Raw genomic sequence first — 17,737 nt, forward strand, 5'->3', positions numbered from 1 at the left:
AGAAATTTATCGATGTCTTCACTAACTTCTATTTTATTGGAATATAGGTTTTCAAAATAATTTCTAATTGTCTTCTGTGTTTCTGTAGCATCTGTTGTGATATTGCCTTTTTCATTCCGTATGTTAGTAATTTGAGTTCTTTCTCTTCTTCTCTTTGTTAGCATGGCTAAAGTTCTGTCGATCTTATTTATTTTTTCAAAGAACCAACTTTTAGTTTTGTTAATTTTTTCAATAGTTTCTTTTGTTTCAATTTCATTGATTTCCGCTCTGATTTTAATTATTTCTTGCCTTCTGCTACATTTGCTATTGTTTTGCTCTTCCTTTTCTAGGGCTTTGAGATGAAGTGTGAGCTCATTTATTTGTTGGTTTTTTCTTTTTTTGAGGAATGACCACCAGGCGATGAATTTCCCTCTTAAAACTGCTTTCATTGTGTCCCATAGATTCTGATATGTTGTGTCTGTATTTTCATGTATCTCTAAGAATTTTTTGATTTCCTCCTTTATGTCTTCTGTAACCTATTGATCATTCAGTAATATATTGTTCATTTTCCATGTGATGTAGGATTTTTCCTTCCTTCTTTTATCATTGATTTCCAGGTTCATTCCATTATGATCAGATAAAATGCATGGTATTATCTCCACCCCTTTATATTTACTGAGGGTTGCCCTATGGCATAATATATGGTCTATTTTTGAGAAGGATCCATGTGTTGCTGAGAAAAAAGTATATCCATTTGATGATGGTTGATATATTCTATATATGTCAGTTAAGTCTAATTTATTGATTGTGGTATTGAGTTCTATAGTTTCTTTATTCAACTTTTGTTTGGAGGATCTGTCCAATGGTGAGAGAGGTGTGTTGAAGTCACCCATAATTATTGTGTTGTGGTCTATTTGATTCTTGAACTTGAGGAGAATTTGTTTTATGAATGTCACAGCACCTTTATTTGGTGCATAAATATTGATAATTGTTATGTCTTGTTGGTGAATGGTTCCTTTTAACAGTATATAATGTCCTTTCTTATCCCTTTTGATTAACTTAGTCTTGAAGTCGATTTTATTCGATATGAGGATGGCCACCCCTGTTTGCTTACGAGGACCGTGTGCGTGGTATATTTTTTCCCATCCTTTCACCTTCAGCCTGTGTATGTCTTTTCCAATCAGATGTGTCTCCTGGAGGCAGCATATTGTTGGATTTGTTTTTTTAATCCATGATACCAGCCTATGTCGCTTTATTGGAGAGTTTAAGCCATTAACATTCAGAGTTACTGTTGATATATGGTTTGTACTTCTAGCCATGTTTGATTATTTACCCTTTTTTGAAAAAAATTTAGTTTGTTTTTCCATGATTATCTTTCCCCTCGCCCTCTGTCTTTACCGAGGCATTTCCCGCCGATGGTTTTGGTTATTGTTTTTCATTTCTTCCTCGTGTAGTGTTTTGCTCAAAATGCTTTGCAATGCTAGTTTTCTGGCTGCAAATTCTTTTAACTTTTGTTTATCATGAAAGATTTTTATTTTGTTGTCATACCTGAAGCTTAATTTTGCTGGATACAGAATTCTTGGTTGGCATCCATTGTCTTTCAGTGTTTGAAATACGTTGTTCCAGGATCTTCTCGCTTTCAGCGTCTGTGATGAAAAATCCGTTGTTAACCTTATTGGTTTACCCCTGAATGTAATCTGCCTCCTTTCTCTTGTAGCTTTTAATATTTTCTCTTTGTTCTGTATATTGGATATCTTCATAACAATGTGTCTTGGCGTTGGTCTACTGTGATTTTGTGTGCTCGGTGTCCTGTATGCATCTTCAATTTGTATATCTGTTTCCTTTTTTATTTCTGGAAAGTTTTCTGTAATTTTTTCATTCAGCAGGTTACTCATTCCCTTGGTTTGAATCTCTGTACCTTCTTCTATCCTGATGACTCGTAAGTTTGTTTTTTTTATGTTATCCCATAACTCTTGGATGTTTTTCTCTTGATTTTTTACCAGCCTTTCTGAGTTGGCTAGACTCTTTTCAAGATGATATATTTTGTCTTCATTATCTGACGTTCTGGCTTCTACTTGCTCCACTCTGTTAGTGATACTCTCAATTGAGTTTTTAATTTGGTTTATCGTTTCCTTGATTTCTAGAATTATTGTTTGATTATTTTTTATAATCTCTATCTCCTGATAAAGATGCTTAACTTCTTCTTTTATCTGTTTATGTAATTCATTCTCAATGTGTTCTTTCCCTGCTTGAATTTGCTGTCTCGTATCCTCTTTAAGGTTCCATTCCAGCTGTCTAAGGTGTTCCTTGAGTTCTTTATATGACCATTTTTCTGATGACTCTAGGTCCTCCTGAATATTTAGGCTGTCCTGCATTGTTTGTACTCCTTTTCTTCCTTGTTTTTTCAAGTTGCTCATGTTACTTCTTGTTCTGTTTGCTGAGTTACTGTTTACTCCTATAAATTTATTAGATGCTTGGGAGGAAAGGTATTAGAAGGGAAGGGAAGAAGTCACTGTAGCCGCAGGTTTCAATGAAGTTATCTCCTCCGCCGCAGTCTGGTGACGTCAGTTCTCTGCCATGGTGGTATCTCTTGCAAATGGCGACAGTTCGTTTCCCTTTGCCGGGTGACCAATGCAACGAGTGGGTCCTTACTGTCTCTCCCAAGCCCCGTTTCAAACCTGTGGCCACTACCTATGAAGGCTCGGTTGGCATTTACCTCCGTAGGATCAGAAGGGCTGACCAGTTGTTTCAGCCGGATGGATTAGTGCTGAGTTACAGCTGTTTGTCTGCAGGAAGCAGGCGAACGGGAGCTTGAATTCAGCCGATCCGGGCTCAGTATGTATTCTGAAAGGCCCAGACTGATTGCCCCAGATCCACGTCAGTTCAGCATTGCCTAGTGATCCTGAGCAAACAGAATTTAGATTGTTTACGACTCCCTGTGCCCGCACAGCTGAAGAGGTCAGAGACATGATCTCTCTGCGCCCACCGCCATGTTCGATATTAATACTCTTAACTAATAATTACTACTATCTGAGTATCTACTTTGTGCCAGTCAATGTTAGGCAATTTATATAAGGATTCTTGTGAAGATTAAATGAAATAATTTACGAAGCATTTGTTTATAATTTCTGTTTTATAAATGCGAGAATGGAGACTTAGGGTGGTTAAGTTATTCCCAAGATCACACTATAGGTAAGCCCCAGTTTAAAACGAGTTCAAATTGATCTGATGTCAAAGTTTGTGCTCCTAAAACCATCATAGTATAATACTATAAAATTATCTTTTAGGACTTGGGGTGTGGCCCAGCAGTAGAGTGCTTGCCTGGCATGTGCAAAGACCTGTGCTCCATCCACAGCATCACACACACACACAAAAAGTCTTTAAAATTTTTGTTAGAAACTGTAACTAAGAATACTACATAGTAGATTTTTGTGTACTAGCTACAATCGGGTTGATATTAGCTGATTGAGAAGTGGTCTGTAGATTTTTAAAAAATCTATTTCTAATGATTATCATTTGCCTATTTTTGTTTTAGAGTGTGAACAAACAGAAAGTCCAGAAATATTATTTATTGAGGTGAAAAGATATTTGTAATATGGGGAGAAGGTAGATTATAAAATTGAGTAGGGGATGTGACTGGATAGTAGAGCGCTTGCCTTACATCCGTGAAGCCCTGGGTTCAATCCCTGGCACCAGAAAAACTACTGAGCCATATGAGCTTTTTTTGTTTTTTTTTGTTTTTTTTTTTTGAGGAGCGGGGAAAAAAGCACCATAAGCAACAGAGAAAAATACTAACTCATTGCTGTCACCCGTGGCTACTTTTAAAACGAGTTGGGACGATATCACAATACTCTTGTTAAATGTTTTTAAAAGTTGTAGTAATTTATTTATAAATTGGGATTTTTTTTTTTACTTTGATATTATAGAATTACTCATGTATTTTATTATAATCATATAGCAAGTCTATAATTCATACATACCATTGGAGATTTTTATGTCTTTTAAAGAAAATATCTATTAAAATTTTAAAATTATTAAGTACATTTTTGATATTTTCAATATCTTAATTATGTTTAAAACATGATTATTACCAGACTAGCCAGTTTCCTTTTTGTCATAATGTGTAATTTCTGTTTTTCTACCCTTAGGAGCTGCAACGAACTAAGCAAGAAGTCCTCTCTTTGCAAAGAGAGAATTCTACATTAGATGCTGAATGCCATGAGAAAGAAAAGCATATTAATCAGCTACAAACAAAAGTGGCAGTTTTAGAACAAGAAATCAAGGATAAAGACCAACTTGTTTTAAGAACAAAAGAAGCATTTGATACAATCCAGGAACAAAAGGTCTTTAAATTTTTTTCTAAAGAAATTGATGAGCACATTTAGAGTGATGCTTTATCAACAAACATAAATGCCCTAATTATTCATGTCTTTAAAAAAAAAATCAGGTGGCTTTAGAAGAAAGTGGTGAGAAGAATCAGGTACAACTGGGAAAACTTGAAACTACGATAAAATCATTATCAGCAGAACTTCTGAAGGTTTGTTTTAAAAATTAATAGAATGTTTATAGTTTATTGGATTGTAGAGATTTACATATGAAGCTCTTTTACAGGCAAATGAAATTATCAAGAAGTTACAAGGAGATTTGAAAACCCTAATGGGCAAATTGAAACTGAAGAATACAGTTACTGTTCAGCAAGAAAAACTCTTGGCTGAGAAGGAGGAAAAATTACAAAAGGAACAAAAGGAGCTACAAGATGTTGGACAGTCTCTTCGAGTTAAGGAGCAAGAGGTAATTAATATTTTTTTGTTACTATTTTGTTTACAAAGTATAGTAAACTTCTTCAGATACTATTTTTAAAATTTCTGTTTTGTTATAGTAGAGAATGGGCTTTGGCCTTATTTCATTTATTCTTCTTAAACATAAAAACACATCTACATTCAACAGATGTTAATAACCTATTTCAGTTTGAAAAGTTAATTATAACTCAGATATCTTAATTGCTCATTTATGATCAGAATATATGGGTAGTTGTCATTATGTGTGTGAGTTTATGTATATACACACATACACCTAAATATTTGATCACATAGTTGAGCTAATTCCTTTATTCTCATTTAATAGTATTAGTATTAATCACTTAGTTTAGTAATAGTTTCTTCAACTTTTATTTTAACCTTTATTTTGTTTGACTTACTATGAGGATTGACGTTTCAGGTATGCAAATTACAAGAACAATTAGAAGCTACAGTTCAAAAACTTGAGGAAAGCAAAGAGCTTCTAAAAAATAATGAAAAGTGTAAGTATATTATATTTTTATGTAAATGAGTTTTGTTTTATTCTTAAGCTGGAAATTTTATTTGAATTTATTAAAATATAGGTAAATTCAGATTGTGCTTTATATGAAAATTTCTGCTTTAAATAAAGCTTAATGTCTTTGCTGTAGTAAATTATATTATCTGATGCCTATAAAACAATTATTGTTAAAACAAAAACTGTATTATGTGTCAGTGACCCAAAACTAATGGTGTTGAAAATATTGCCTGTAATTTACTGTTTAGATTCCTCACTACTCTTTTGTAAAATTGCTGTTAACCTAATAGTGGTAACATGAATTATTTGAATTATAAGATTTTTTTTTTCATTAGCATTTTCTCAGTTGGTAGAACTGGGTATCATACATAAAATTGTGAACTTTAATAAAACTGTAAGATACCATTTTAGAAGCAAAACCTCTTAAGATAGAGGAGCAGAAATATGTGCTTCTTAGAGTAAGAGAATAAAATAAGAATCTGATTTTAAAAGTTTAGATGAACCAATGTTGTTCAACTGTGATGTCAGTTGTAAAAACTTAAAAAGCTTAAGGTATTTAAACATTTAAAATGATTAGAAAACTAAAAACTGTCAAAAGTTTTTTTTTACCTTTTTGTTTTCTAAGTAATCACATGGTTAAATAAAGAACTAAATGAAAATCAGCTAGTGAGAAAGCAAGATGTGTTGGGACCTTCTACCACTCCTTCTGCACATTCTAGCAACAACACAATCAGAAGTGGAATTTCTCCTAACCTGAATGTGGTAAGGTATTAGTGACTTTCCTGAACAGAAGTATTCCCAGTTTGTTAGAAATCTCTGTGACTTAAGATGCTGGCACTAACACAGTCTGAAGTCCTACTTGAAGAACAGTATAAGTTGCCCTTGGAAGTGGGACATAGGCATACTTTGCTCTTAACAAAGAGGCTGTATTTCAAGGGCACACTTCTTTGTAAGATTTCACTGGGTATAGCAATCATTTTTGAACGTACCAAAGTAATGCCAGATATGCTAAAAACTTTAAAACATTTATACATGGACACACCCTCAAAACATTTAGATGACTTTAAGAAGAAAAAAATTCAGGGTTTGGGTTCAAGTGTGCAACTATAATGAAAAAAAACTCAACTGAATTCTAGCTGCAAAAGAAAAAAGTGGGGGCAGGGATGAGAAAAGAAGGTTCTGTTAGGCTTATCAGCTCTAGAGGCTAGAATAAACTCTTGAGATACAAGCTTTCTAGTTTCCAGAATTGGGTCATTTGCTTTTTCTGGGCATTGAATAAGAGGGGAGAATAAGAAAAACAGCTCTTTATATACAAAAGATGTCTCAGTATTATCATGTGGCTAGGTCTTGGTGCTACTAGAAACTTGCCTAATACTCATAAGTAAGCCTTAGGCTCTCCTGTTGAACACAATTTCACAGAATATCAACATTAGACAAGGTCACTCTATACACATGATGAATCCAGACAAAATGAGAATACTTTGTAAATCATGTCCACATAGATTAAAATATCTACATTGCTAAACCACAAAGATGGTCAAGCATTGTTGAATCCTGGCTAACATGAATGACTGTTACTTTTTGAACCAGTTATAGCTTTAGCCTTCATGCATTCCCCCTCCTTTATTAGGTGGGATTTATTTAGGTATCCAGTCATACCTTTTTCCTTACTTCCTAATAGCATCGAATCCATAGCAAATTTCCACTTTCCTAAACTTTCACTTAAATTGCCCGATGTGCCTGGATCCAATAAATAAATCCTTTTTAGCATACTGTTACTGAAACTCCCCATGGTTCCTAAAGGTCTGCAGTTTCCTTCATTTCAAGGAGTTAATAAATATAGTTTTTATACCTTTGGGTGTTTTTCTGGTGCTCTCTGACTGGAGGGCATTGGCAGAAAACATAAAACATAAAATTCAAATAAGCATTTGAATTTTATTTATTATTATTATTTTTTTGGTACCACTGAGCCACAACCGCAGCCCTGTTTTGTATTTTATTTAGGGACAGGGTTGTTTAGTGTCTCGCTTTTGCTGAGGCTGGCTTTTTCCCAATCCTCGTGACTCAGCCTCCCAAGCTGCTGGGATTACAAGCGTGTACCACTGTACCTGGCACCTATTTGAATTTTTAATCCACTCTGATAAATTGTACTTAGTGTCTAAAACAGAAAAAGGATTGCTGTTAAATTGGGAAATGGCGCATAAGGAAGTACCTGGACCTGAATTACAAACTTGAAAGAAATTCATAGGCTTAACCTGAATGACTGATGTGTTGTTTAGCTACTGGTGTACACAGTTGCTTTTTGATTATTATTTTTATTGTGTGTTGCATGGAATTGAACCCAGGACCTCAAGCATGCTAAGCTAATGCTCTCCCACAGAGCTACAGAGTTGCTTCTCAAGATTTGTGTTTCAAGTGACCTTTTAAAAAATTAGCTTTTTTTCTCGTGTCTGTTGTTTAATGGTGATGCTACCATATAGAAGATTAGTGGAAAGTAAATAATTGCCTCAGTTACCCTATTTAAGAATATTTTTTTTTAATTTTTTTTTATTTTTTTAGTTATACATGGGCACAATATCTTTATTTTGTTTATTTATTTTTATGTGGTGCTGAGGATCGAACCCAGGGTCTCACACGTGAGAGGTGAGCGCTCTACCACTGAGCCACAACCCCAGCCCCTATTTAAGAATATTAATCTTGTTTTTACTCAGTTTGGAAGCAAATTATTATTTTATCCCTGATTGGGCTATTGATTTTATGACTCACTGTCCTTCTAATACCTTCCATGTCAGGAAACCTGAAGTGATCCAAGATAGTTCAGTTCAGTGGTTTATTTTTTGTGGGGGAATGATGGGGGTGGGGATTTAATGATGGGGATACTGGGGATTTAACTCAAGGACGCTTTCCACTGGGCTATATCCCCAGATGGTCCATTAAGTTGCTGAGGGTCTCACTAAGTTGCTGAGGCTGGCCCCAAACGTGCAATCCTCCTAACTTAGTCTCTCCAGTTGCTGAGATTTATAGGCATGTGCAACTGTGCCTGGCCAGTAGGGTTTTTGTTTTAATTTAGTTTGAAGCAGAGTTTTATGGTGTCATGATAAAATTGGCCTCAGAGATAGCACTCTTTTTTTTTTTTAAATATTTTTTTAGTTGTAGACCGACATACCTTTATTTTATTTATTTGTTTTTATGTGGTGCTAAGGATTGAACCCAGTGCCTCACACATGTAAGGCAAACGCTCTACCAACTGAGATACAACCCCAGCCCAAGATAGCACTCTTAACTATAATTAGCAGACAATAATGCCTCCTGGATAAGAGAAACTATTTGGAATTATTTGTTATCCTTAATCATTTTCTTGTTTTTATTTTTAGGTTGATAGTAGGCTGACTTACCCAAGCTGTGGGATTCCTTATCCTGTCTCCTCTGCATTTGCATTCCAGAATACTTTTCCTCATCTGTTATCTACCAAAAATACCATCCACCCAGTTTCAGGACCAAAGGTAGCCAAATTAACTAATACTTTTCTTTTTTTTTTACAAAAATACAGGAACTTATTTGCATATAATTCTTTCACCTTTTTAAAAGTTCACTTACTGTTTGGTTATTTGCGAATTAAGTAATGTATTAGATGAATATATTACTAAATATCTAATATGTATTATTACCAGAAATATTTATATATGGTTTTTTTATTTTTTAATTTTAATTTGTTATATATGACAGCAGAATGCATTTCAATTCATATTACACATATAGAGCACAATTTTTTATACCTCTGGTTGTACACAAAGTAGAGTCACACCATTTGTGTCTTTATACATGTACTTAGGAATGCATTGTGTATATTTTGAACCCACTGTAATTTGGCTCTTTAAATTACATCAATCTGTTAAATTCTGCTGAAACTTATTACCTACTCAATCTTTCTATTTTTATTCATTTTTCTACTTAAATTTATAAGCCTAAGTAGGATTATTGACTTTATACTACTGGTATGTTGGATGTGGTAAGATTTTTGGATTCTATTGCTAGATTTTAAGGGTTCATACGGCAGGCTTATAGCAAATTCTGTAGTCTAGCAAAATTATCTCAAATAGTATATGATGAGCAATCCTTCCAACCCTTTATTTATTTGCTAAAGCTTTTTTCTGCCAACTTGAGTTCTTTATCTTTGTTTTAGGATGTCATACGACATGATAAACTAATGTCTTAGATTTATATATTGTTTTCATATATATTATTTTATTTAATTTTCATGATAATTTAATCTGACCAGATTAGTCATTTATTTTATTTTCATTTCTAACTTCAGGTCCAAATTAATTTTTTTCCTAAATCATATATGACAGGAATATTTTATAGAACTTAGGAGTCGAGCCCAGAGAGGTAGTACACACCTATAATCCCGACTACTCTAGAGGCTAATGCAGGAGGATTGCAAGTTGTAGAACAGCCTGGACAACTTGATGAGACTATGTCAAAGTAAAATTAAAAAGGATTGGAGATACAGCTCAGTGCTTGCCTAGCATTTGTAAGGCTCTGGACTCAATTCCCAGTATTAAAAAAAATACGTTTAGAACATTCAATCTGATATTATAGATTCTATCAAATTACCTGGGTTGCTCTAAAAAGTTGACTGTTGTTTAGGCTTTTATGTCTTCCTAGCCATAGCTTTATTGGTTATCATATGGAGCTATTAAGAATTCTCTATGAAATAAGAATTAAACCTGAGTTTTTATGCTTAGACTACTATTATGTATTTAGATAATTGGCTCTTCTTGCATTGCCTTTTAAGGTGAGTTAGATATGTGGATATGTGTATTCTAAGGAATACTACCGTTTCTATAATAAATATCAGTGTATTCAAGTGTGGTTGCATTTTGGGATTATTTTTTCTTGAGAATTATGATTGTGTTCACAGTTGACTTTTATTTTATTTTTTTAAATTTTAAACAACTTTCCAGGAAAATATTTTCAAATGAGGAGAACTACTATAGACAGTTGCCTAGTTGGATGTTGAGCCATATCCCCAACCCCCTTTTTTGTGTGTGTTTTATGTAGATACACGGTCTCACTGAGTTGCTTATGACCTCACTAAGTTGCTGATACTGTCTTTGAACTCATGATCCTCCTGCCTCAGCCTCCTGAGCTGCTGTTTTAGTCTATATATTCATATATTACTCTCCAGTACTGTCTTTGTACATATGTATTTGTGGCCTTGCACAAACAGATTTGTAGGATCGATTCTTAGAAGTAACTGGGTTGAAAGCATTTTTGCCTCTATGGTAACTGAAATAAAATCTTATTGTGATATTAACATTTCCCTGATTATTAAAGTGAGGAAGTTGCTTTTACATGTTTATGGGTGGTTTCCTACTCTATAAAATTCTGGTTCATTTCTTTTGTTCATTTTCCACTTGGGATATTTAACATTTATAAATTGACTTTGTAGGTAGTCTTTACATATTCGGGAAACTAGTCTGTTCTTGCTTTTATGTATTAACTATTTCCCAATATTTGGTTTGTCTGTTTATTTTCTTCATATGCTTCATTTTTAAAAAAGCTTTTTTAAAGGTATAGTTTACATACCATGTAGGTCTCTCATGTAAGATACAGTTCAGTAATGTAAATCTGTTTATAGAATTGTGAAACAATTCAGTACTGTTTTAGAACATTGACATTATCCTAGAGGGTTACTTTGGGTCTGTTTGCAGTTAATCCACACTTTCACCCCCAGCTCTGGGCATCTACTAATATGCTTTCTATTTCTAAAAAATTGCCTTTTTTTTTCCATGTGAATAGAATCTTATAATTTGTAGGGTTTTTTTTTTTTTTTTTTTTTTTTTTGTATTTTGTTTTTAGTGTCTCTTTCAATTAGTGTAATATGTTTGAGAGTCATCCAGGTTTCAGAGTTTATGAATGTACTTCATTTTGTTTAATTGCCAGGTGGTATTCCTTGATATGGATATACCACAGTTTATCCATTCATCAGTTGATGGATGGATGTTTGTGGTGTTTTCAGTTTTGGGATTATAAATGAAGCTGACATGAACACTTGTTTATAGTCTTTTATGTTTGTTAGAAATAAAAACCCAGGGGGCTGGAGATGTGGCTCAAGCTGTAGCGCGCTCACCTGGCATGCATGCGTGCGGCCCGGGTTCGATCCTTAGCACCACGTACAAACAAAGATGTTGTGTCCGCCGAAAACTAAAAAATAAACATTAAAAAATTCTCTCTCTCTCTTAAAAAAAAAAAAAGAAAGAAAGAAAAACCCAGGAATGGCATGGCTTATGGTATGTGAAGTTTTTTTTTTATTGTTGTTGTTTGTTTATTTATTTTTATATGGTGCTGAGGATCGAACCCAGTGCCTCACATGAGCAAAGCAAGTGCTCTGCAACTAAGCCACGACCCCAGCCCCTGTATGTTTGATTTTTAAGAAGCTACCAAACTTTTCCAAAGTGATTTTACTCTTACTACCAACAGTCTGAGAGTTCAGGGTTTTTTTTTTGTATCCTTCCCATATTTGGTATGCTCAGTTGTTTAATTTTAGTCATTCTAGTAGGTGCATAGAAATATATCATTGTGACTTTAATTTTTATTTGCCTAAAAGTTAATGAAATTGAATATCCTTTCATGTGTTCATTTGATTTGAGTAACTATTTTAGTGAAATTTCTTTAGAATCTCCTGTCCATTTTTAAACAAGCGTGTTTGCCTTTTTATTTAGTTACACCTTCTTTATATATTCTGGACACATGTTCGTTTTTTTTTTTTTTTAATTGGTTGTTCACAACATTACAAAGCTCTTGACATATCATATTTCATACATTAGATTGAAGTGGGTTGTGAACCCCCAATTTTACCCCAAATGCAGATTGCAGAATCACGTCGGTTACACATCCACAATTTTACATAATGCCCTATTAGTAATTGTTGTATTCTGCTACCTTTCCTATCCCCTACTATCCCCCCTCCCCTCCCCTCCCATCTTCTCTCTCTACCCCATCTACTGTAATTCATTTCTCTCCTTGTTTATTTTCCCATTCCCCTCACAACCTCTTATATGTAATTTTGTATAGCAATGAGGGTCTCCCTTCATTTCCATGCAATTTCCCTTTTCTCTCCCTTTCCCTCCCATCTCATGTCTCTGTTTAATGTTAATCTTTTCTTCCTGCTCTTCCTCCCTGTTCTGTTCATAGTTGCTCTCATTATATCAAAGAAGACATTTGGTATTTATTTTTTAGGGATTGGCTAGTTTCACTAAGCATAATCTGCTCTAGTGCCATCCATTTCCCTGCAAATTCTATGATTTTGTCATTTTTTATTGCTGCATAGTACTCCATTGTGTATAGATGCCACATTTTTTTTATCCATTCATCTATTGAAGGGCATCTGGGTTGGTTCCACAGTCTAGCTATTGTGAATTGTGCTGCTATGAACATCGATGTGGACACATGTTCTTTATCAGGTATATTATTTATAAGTGTTTTCTCTTGGTCTGTGGCTCCCCTTTTCATTTTTCTTCTTGCTTTTCTTTTTCTTGTCTTTCCTGGGGATTGAACCTAGGAGTGCTTTACCACTGAGCTATATCCCCTTTCTTTTCCATTTTTTATTTTGAGACAGGGTCTCTCTAAGTTTCTATGACTGACCTCTGTCATTCATTTCTGCATTTGTATCTGTGTCTAATTCCAGGCAGTTGAAAGTAAAAACAGAAAAAAAGTAAGAGGATTTACCTTAAGCTCATGAAACCACAGTACTTTTTTATTTTGGTACGGGGATTGAACATTGAACCTAGAGGCACTTAACCACTGAGCCACATCCCTAGCCCTTTTTATGTTTTAATTTTGAGATAGGGTCTCACTAAGTTCTGAGGTTGGCTTTGAACTTGGTGATCCTCTTGCCTCAGCCTCCCAGGTTGCTGGGATTACAGGTGTATGCTAGCTACCTCAACACCTTTGATCAGATTTCCCCTCCTTCAGAGTTTCAGGTGTCTGCCCAGCTTCTGCTACTGTTTCCGTTACCTACGTTGTTTTTTTGCTTCCGACTGGGGCAAGAGAAAACAGAAAAGAATGAGATTTTCCTCACTGTCCTTTACCCTTAGGAGGTCCCTTTTTCATGTCTCAGAGTGGAAAGAAGAATCTACCTTGATAGTAATAGTGTACTCTTTCTAAAGGTTATTATCTAGATGAAGTAACATTTTGTGTACTTTTACATTTGCCAGTCTGGGTCTTTATATTTAAGTTGGATTTCTTTTAGATAATCAATAATTGCCTCCTATATTTTTCCATTCTGATTCTTAGACAATTTAAATTTTACTTTATATAATGATGTCTTGTCATCTTGCTATTTGTTTTCTACATGTCCCGTATATTTCTTGTCTCCCTTTCCTACTTTTGCTGCCCTCTTTCCAATTTGCATTTTATTTTTTTTCATTTTCTATCTACTGTTGACCTTGTTTTATTTTCTTTCTGTTTGCTTAGTTTTCAACATACATTTTTATCTTACCATAATCTACCTTTAAATAATATACTACTTGCCATATAAAACAAGAACTTTACAGTAATTGCATTTTCTCTTTTCCAACCTTCTGCTTATGCTGTTGTCCTAAAATTTTACTTCTCCATTTGCTGTGAATCTCAACTTTGTTTTTGCTTTATCTTTTCTTTAATCTGGGGGTGATTACCACTGACTGACATCCCCCACCTTTTTATTTTTTATTTTGAGACAGGGTCTTATTGAATACCAAGGCTGGCCCAAACTTGCACTGCTCCTTCAGTCTCTCGAGTAACTTGAATTACAGGCATGCACCACAGCACCCAGCTCAATTTCTTTTAAAGAAATTAAACCAATGAAGAAAAGTCTTCTTGGTTTACTTGTACATATGTTACTCATATGACCTTTTTTCCCCCTTGTACTAGAGATTGAACCCAGGCCTAATTCATGTTAGGTAAGTACTCTACCACTAAGCTCTGTCCCCTCCACTTATACAGTCTTTTTATAGAGTTTTTATGTAGCTCTGCATTTTCATTTGCTTTTATTTTCTTTTCTCTTCAATACTCAAAGATCTCTTATGTTATAGATCTTTAACATTCCTTTTGTTATTTAATTAATTTATTTATTTTAATTAGGTATATATAACAGAATGCATTTTGATTCATTGTACACAATTACACTACAACTTTTCATTTCTCTGGTTGTACACCATATAGCGTCGCACAGTATGTGCAGTCATATATGTACCTAGGGTAATTATGTGCATCTTATTTCACCAACTTTCCTGCCCCCATGCCCCCTCCCCATCCCTCCCTCTCCTTTGCCTCATCAAAGCTCCTCCATTTTTCCCTTGTGTCCCCCACCCCCAACACACACATTATGGATCACCATCTACTTCTAAGAGAAAACATTCAGCATTTGTTTTTTGGGGATTGGCTTACTTAGTATGATATTCTCCAACTCCATCTTTTACTTGCAAATGCCAAAATTTTATTTTCTTTTAATGCTGAGTAATATTCCATTGTATATATACCACAGAATCTTTATCTGTTAATCTGTTGAAGGGCATCTAGGTTGGCTCCACAGTTTAGCTATTGTGAATTGTGCTGCTATAAACATTGATGTGACTGTGTCCCTGTAGTATGCCGTTTTTAAGTCCTTTGCGAGTGGGATAGCTGGGTCAAATGGTGGTTCCATTCCACGTTTTCTAAGGAATCTCAATAGTGCTTTCCAGGTTGGTTGCATCAGTTTGCAGTCCCACAAGCAATGTGTGTGATTCCATGTATGCCCTTTTCCCCTACATCCTCGCAAATATTTATTGTTGTCTGTATTCTTAATAACTGCCACTTTGGCATGAGATGAAATCTTACAGTAGTTTTGATTTGCATTTCTCTAATTACTAGAGATGTTGAACATTTTTTCATATATTTGTTGATTGAAAGTATATCTTCTTCTGAGAAGTGTCTGTTCAGCAATTTAGCCCATTTATTGATTGGGTTGTTTGGTTTTTTGGTGTTAAGTGTTCTAAGTTCTTTATATATTCTGGAGATTAGTGCTCTATCTGACCTGCCTGTGGCAAAAATTTGCTCCCATGATGTAGGCTGTCTCTTCACCTCACAGATTGTTTATTTTGCTGAGAAGAAGCTTTTTAGTTTGAAACCATCCCACTCATTAATTCTTGATTTTATTTCTTGTATTTTAAGAGTCTTGTTAAGGAAGTCGGGGCCTAATTCGATGTGAGGAAGATTTGGGCCTACTTTTTCCTCTATTAGGCACAGGGTCTCTGGTCTAATTTCTAGGTCCTTGATCCACTTTGAGTTGAGTTTTGTGCATGGTGAGAGATAGGGGTTTATTTTCATTTTACTGCATTTGGATTTACAGTTCTCCTAGTATCTTTTGTTGAAGATGCTATCCTTTCTCCAAAGTATGTTTTTGGCGCCTTTGTCTAGTATGAGATAACTGTATTTATGTGGGTTTGTTTCTGTGTCTTCTTTTATGTACCATTGATCTACATGTCTATTTTGGTGCCAATACCATGCTAATTTTGTTACTATAGCTTTTTAGAATAGTTTCAGATCTGGTATTATGATTCCTCCTGCTTCACTCTTCTTGCTAAGGATTGCTTTGGCTATTTTGGGTCTCTTGGTTTTCCAAATGACTTTCATGGTTGTTTATTCTATTTCTATAAGGAATGATGATGGGATTTTAATTGGAATCACACTGAATTTGTATAGCTCTTTGAATAGTATAGCCATTTTGACAATATTAATTTTGCCTATCCAAGAGTATGGTAGATCTTTCCATCTTCTAAAGTATTCTTCAGTTTCTTTTTTTTAGTGTTCTGTAGTTTTCATTGTAGAGGTTTTTCACATCTTGTTGATTCCCAAGTATTTTGTGAGGCTATTGCGAATGGGGTAGATTTCTAATTTCTCTTTCAGAGGATTCATCACTCATGTATAGAAATGCAATTGATTATGGGTATTGATTTTATATCCTGCTACTTTGCTGAATTCATTAATTCTAGAAGTTTTCTGGTGGAGTTTTTTGGATCCTCTAAAGATAGACTCATGTCGTCAGCAAATAATGGTAATTTGAGGCCTTCTTTTCCTATTTGTATCCCTTTAATTTCTTTCGTCTAATTGCTGTGGCTAGAGTTTCAAGGACTTTGTTGAATAGAAGTGGTGAAAGAGGGCATCCCTGTCTTTCAGTTTTTAGAGGGAATGCTTCTAATTTTTCTCCATTTAGAATGATGTTGGCCTTGGGTTTAGCATAGAAAGCTTTTAGCATAGAAAGTTGAGGTATGTTCCTACTATCCCTAGTTTTTCTAGTGTTTTGAACATGAAAGGATGCTGTATTTTGTCAAATGCTTTCTCTGGATCAATTGATATAATCATATAATCCTATCTTAAGTCTATTGATATGAATAATTACATTTATTGATTTCTGTATGTTGAACCAACCTTGCATCACTGGAGTGAACCCCACTTGATCATGGTGCACTATTTTTTAAAATACGTTTTTGTTTGTGATTTGCCAGAATTTTATTGAGAATTTTTGCATCAATGTTCATCAGGAATATTGGTCTGAAACTTTCTTTCCCTCATGTATCTCTGCCTTGTTTTGATATCAGGATGATACTAGCTTCGTAGGATGAATTTGGAAGGGTTCCTGTCTTTTCTATTTCATGAAATAATTTGAGGAGTATTGATATTAATTCTTTGTAGGTTTTATCGAACTCAGCTGTCAATCCATCTGGTCCCAGGCTTTTCTTGGTAGACTTTTGATGGTGTCTTCTATTTCCTTGCTTGAAATCGATCTGTTTAAATTGTGTATGTCCTCTTGATTCAGTCTGGGTTGATCATATGCCTCTAGAAATTTGCTGGTATCTTCGAGGTTTTCTATTTTACTGGAGTATAGATTTTCAAAATAGTTTCTAATTATCTTCTGTATTTCAGTAGTGTTTGTTGTGATATTTCCTTTTCCTCACAATTTTAGTTTTCATCACAAATTTGAGTTTTCTCTCTCCTTTTTGTCGGGATGACTAAGAGTTTGTTGATTTTATTTATTTTTTCAAAGAACCAGCTTTTTATTTTGTCAATTTTTTGAATTGTATCTTTTGTTTTAATTTCATTGATTTCCACCCTGATTTTAATTATTTCTTGTCTTCTACTACTTTTGGGGTTGCTTTGTTCTTTTTATAGAGTTTTGAGATGTAATGTCAGGTTGCTTTATTTGTTGATTTTTTCTTCTTTTTTTAATGAATGAGCTTATTGCAATGAACTTTCCTCTTAGCACTGCTTTCATAGTGTTCCAGAGATTTTGATAATTTGTATTGGAGTTATGGTTTACCTCTAAGTATTTTTTAATCTCCTTTTTGATGTCTTTTGCAATCCATTGTTCGTTCAATAGCATATTGTTTAGTCTTCAGGTATCTCTCTTTATTTTTATCAT

The 17,737-nt window shown here is 34.3% G+C and overlaps 1 protein-coding gene across 1 annotated transcript in view; it reads left to right on the forward strand.

The window, feature by feature from the left end:
• The window catches only part of SASS6 (SAS-6 centriolar assembly protein), a 52,627-nt gene that overhangs the window by 21,624 nt on the left and 13,266 nt on the right, over positions 1–17,737 (forward strand). Inside the window, exons 9-14 of the mRNA XM_081308863.1 lie at positions 4,128–4,322; positions 4,427–4,516; positions 4,591–4,770; positions 5,197–5,278; positions 5,918–6,054; positions 8,667–8,795. Coding sequence (XP_081164989.1) covers positions 4,128–4,322; positions 4,427–4,516; positions 4,591–4,770; positions 5,197–5,278; positions 5,918–6,054; positions 8,667–8,795 — 813 coding nt within the window. The remainder of the gene's footprint in view (positions 1–4,127; positions 4,323–4,426; positions 4,517–4,590; positions 4,771–5,196; positions 5,279–5,917; positions 6,055–8,666; positions 8,796–17,737) is intronic.

Source organism: Spermophilus citellus (genome assembly GCF_964194105.1).
Source record: "Spermophilus citellus genome assembly, chromosome: 9".
NCBI lineage: Eukaryota > Metazoa > Chordata > Mammalia > Rodentia > Sciuridae > Spermophilus > Spermophilus citellus.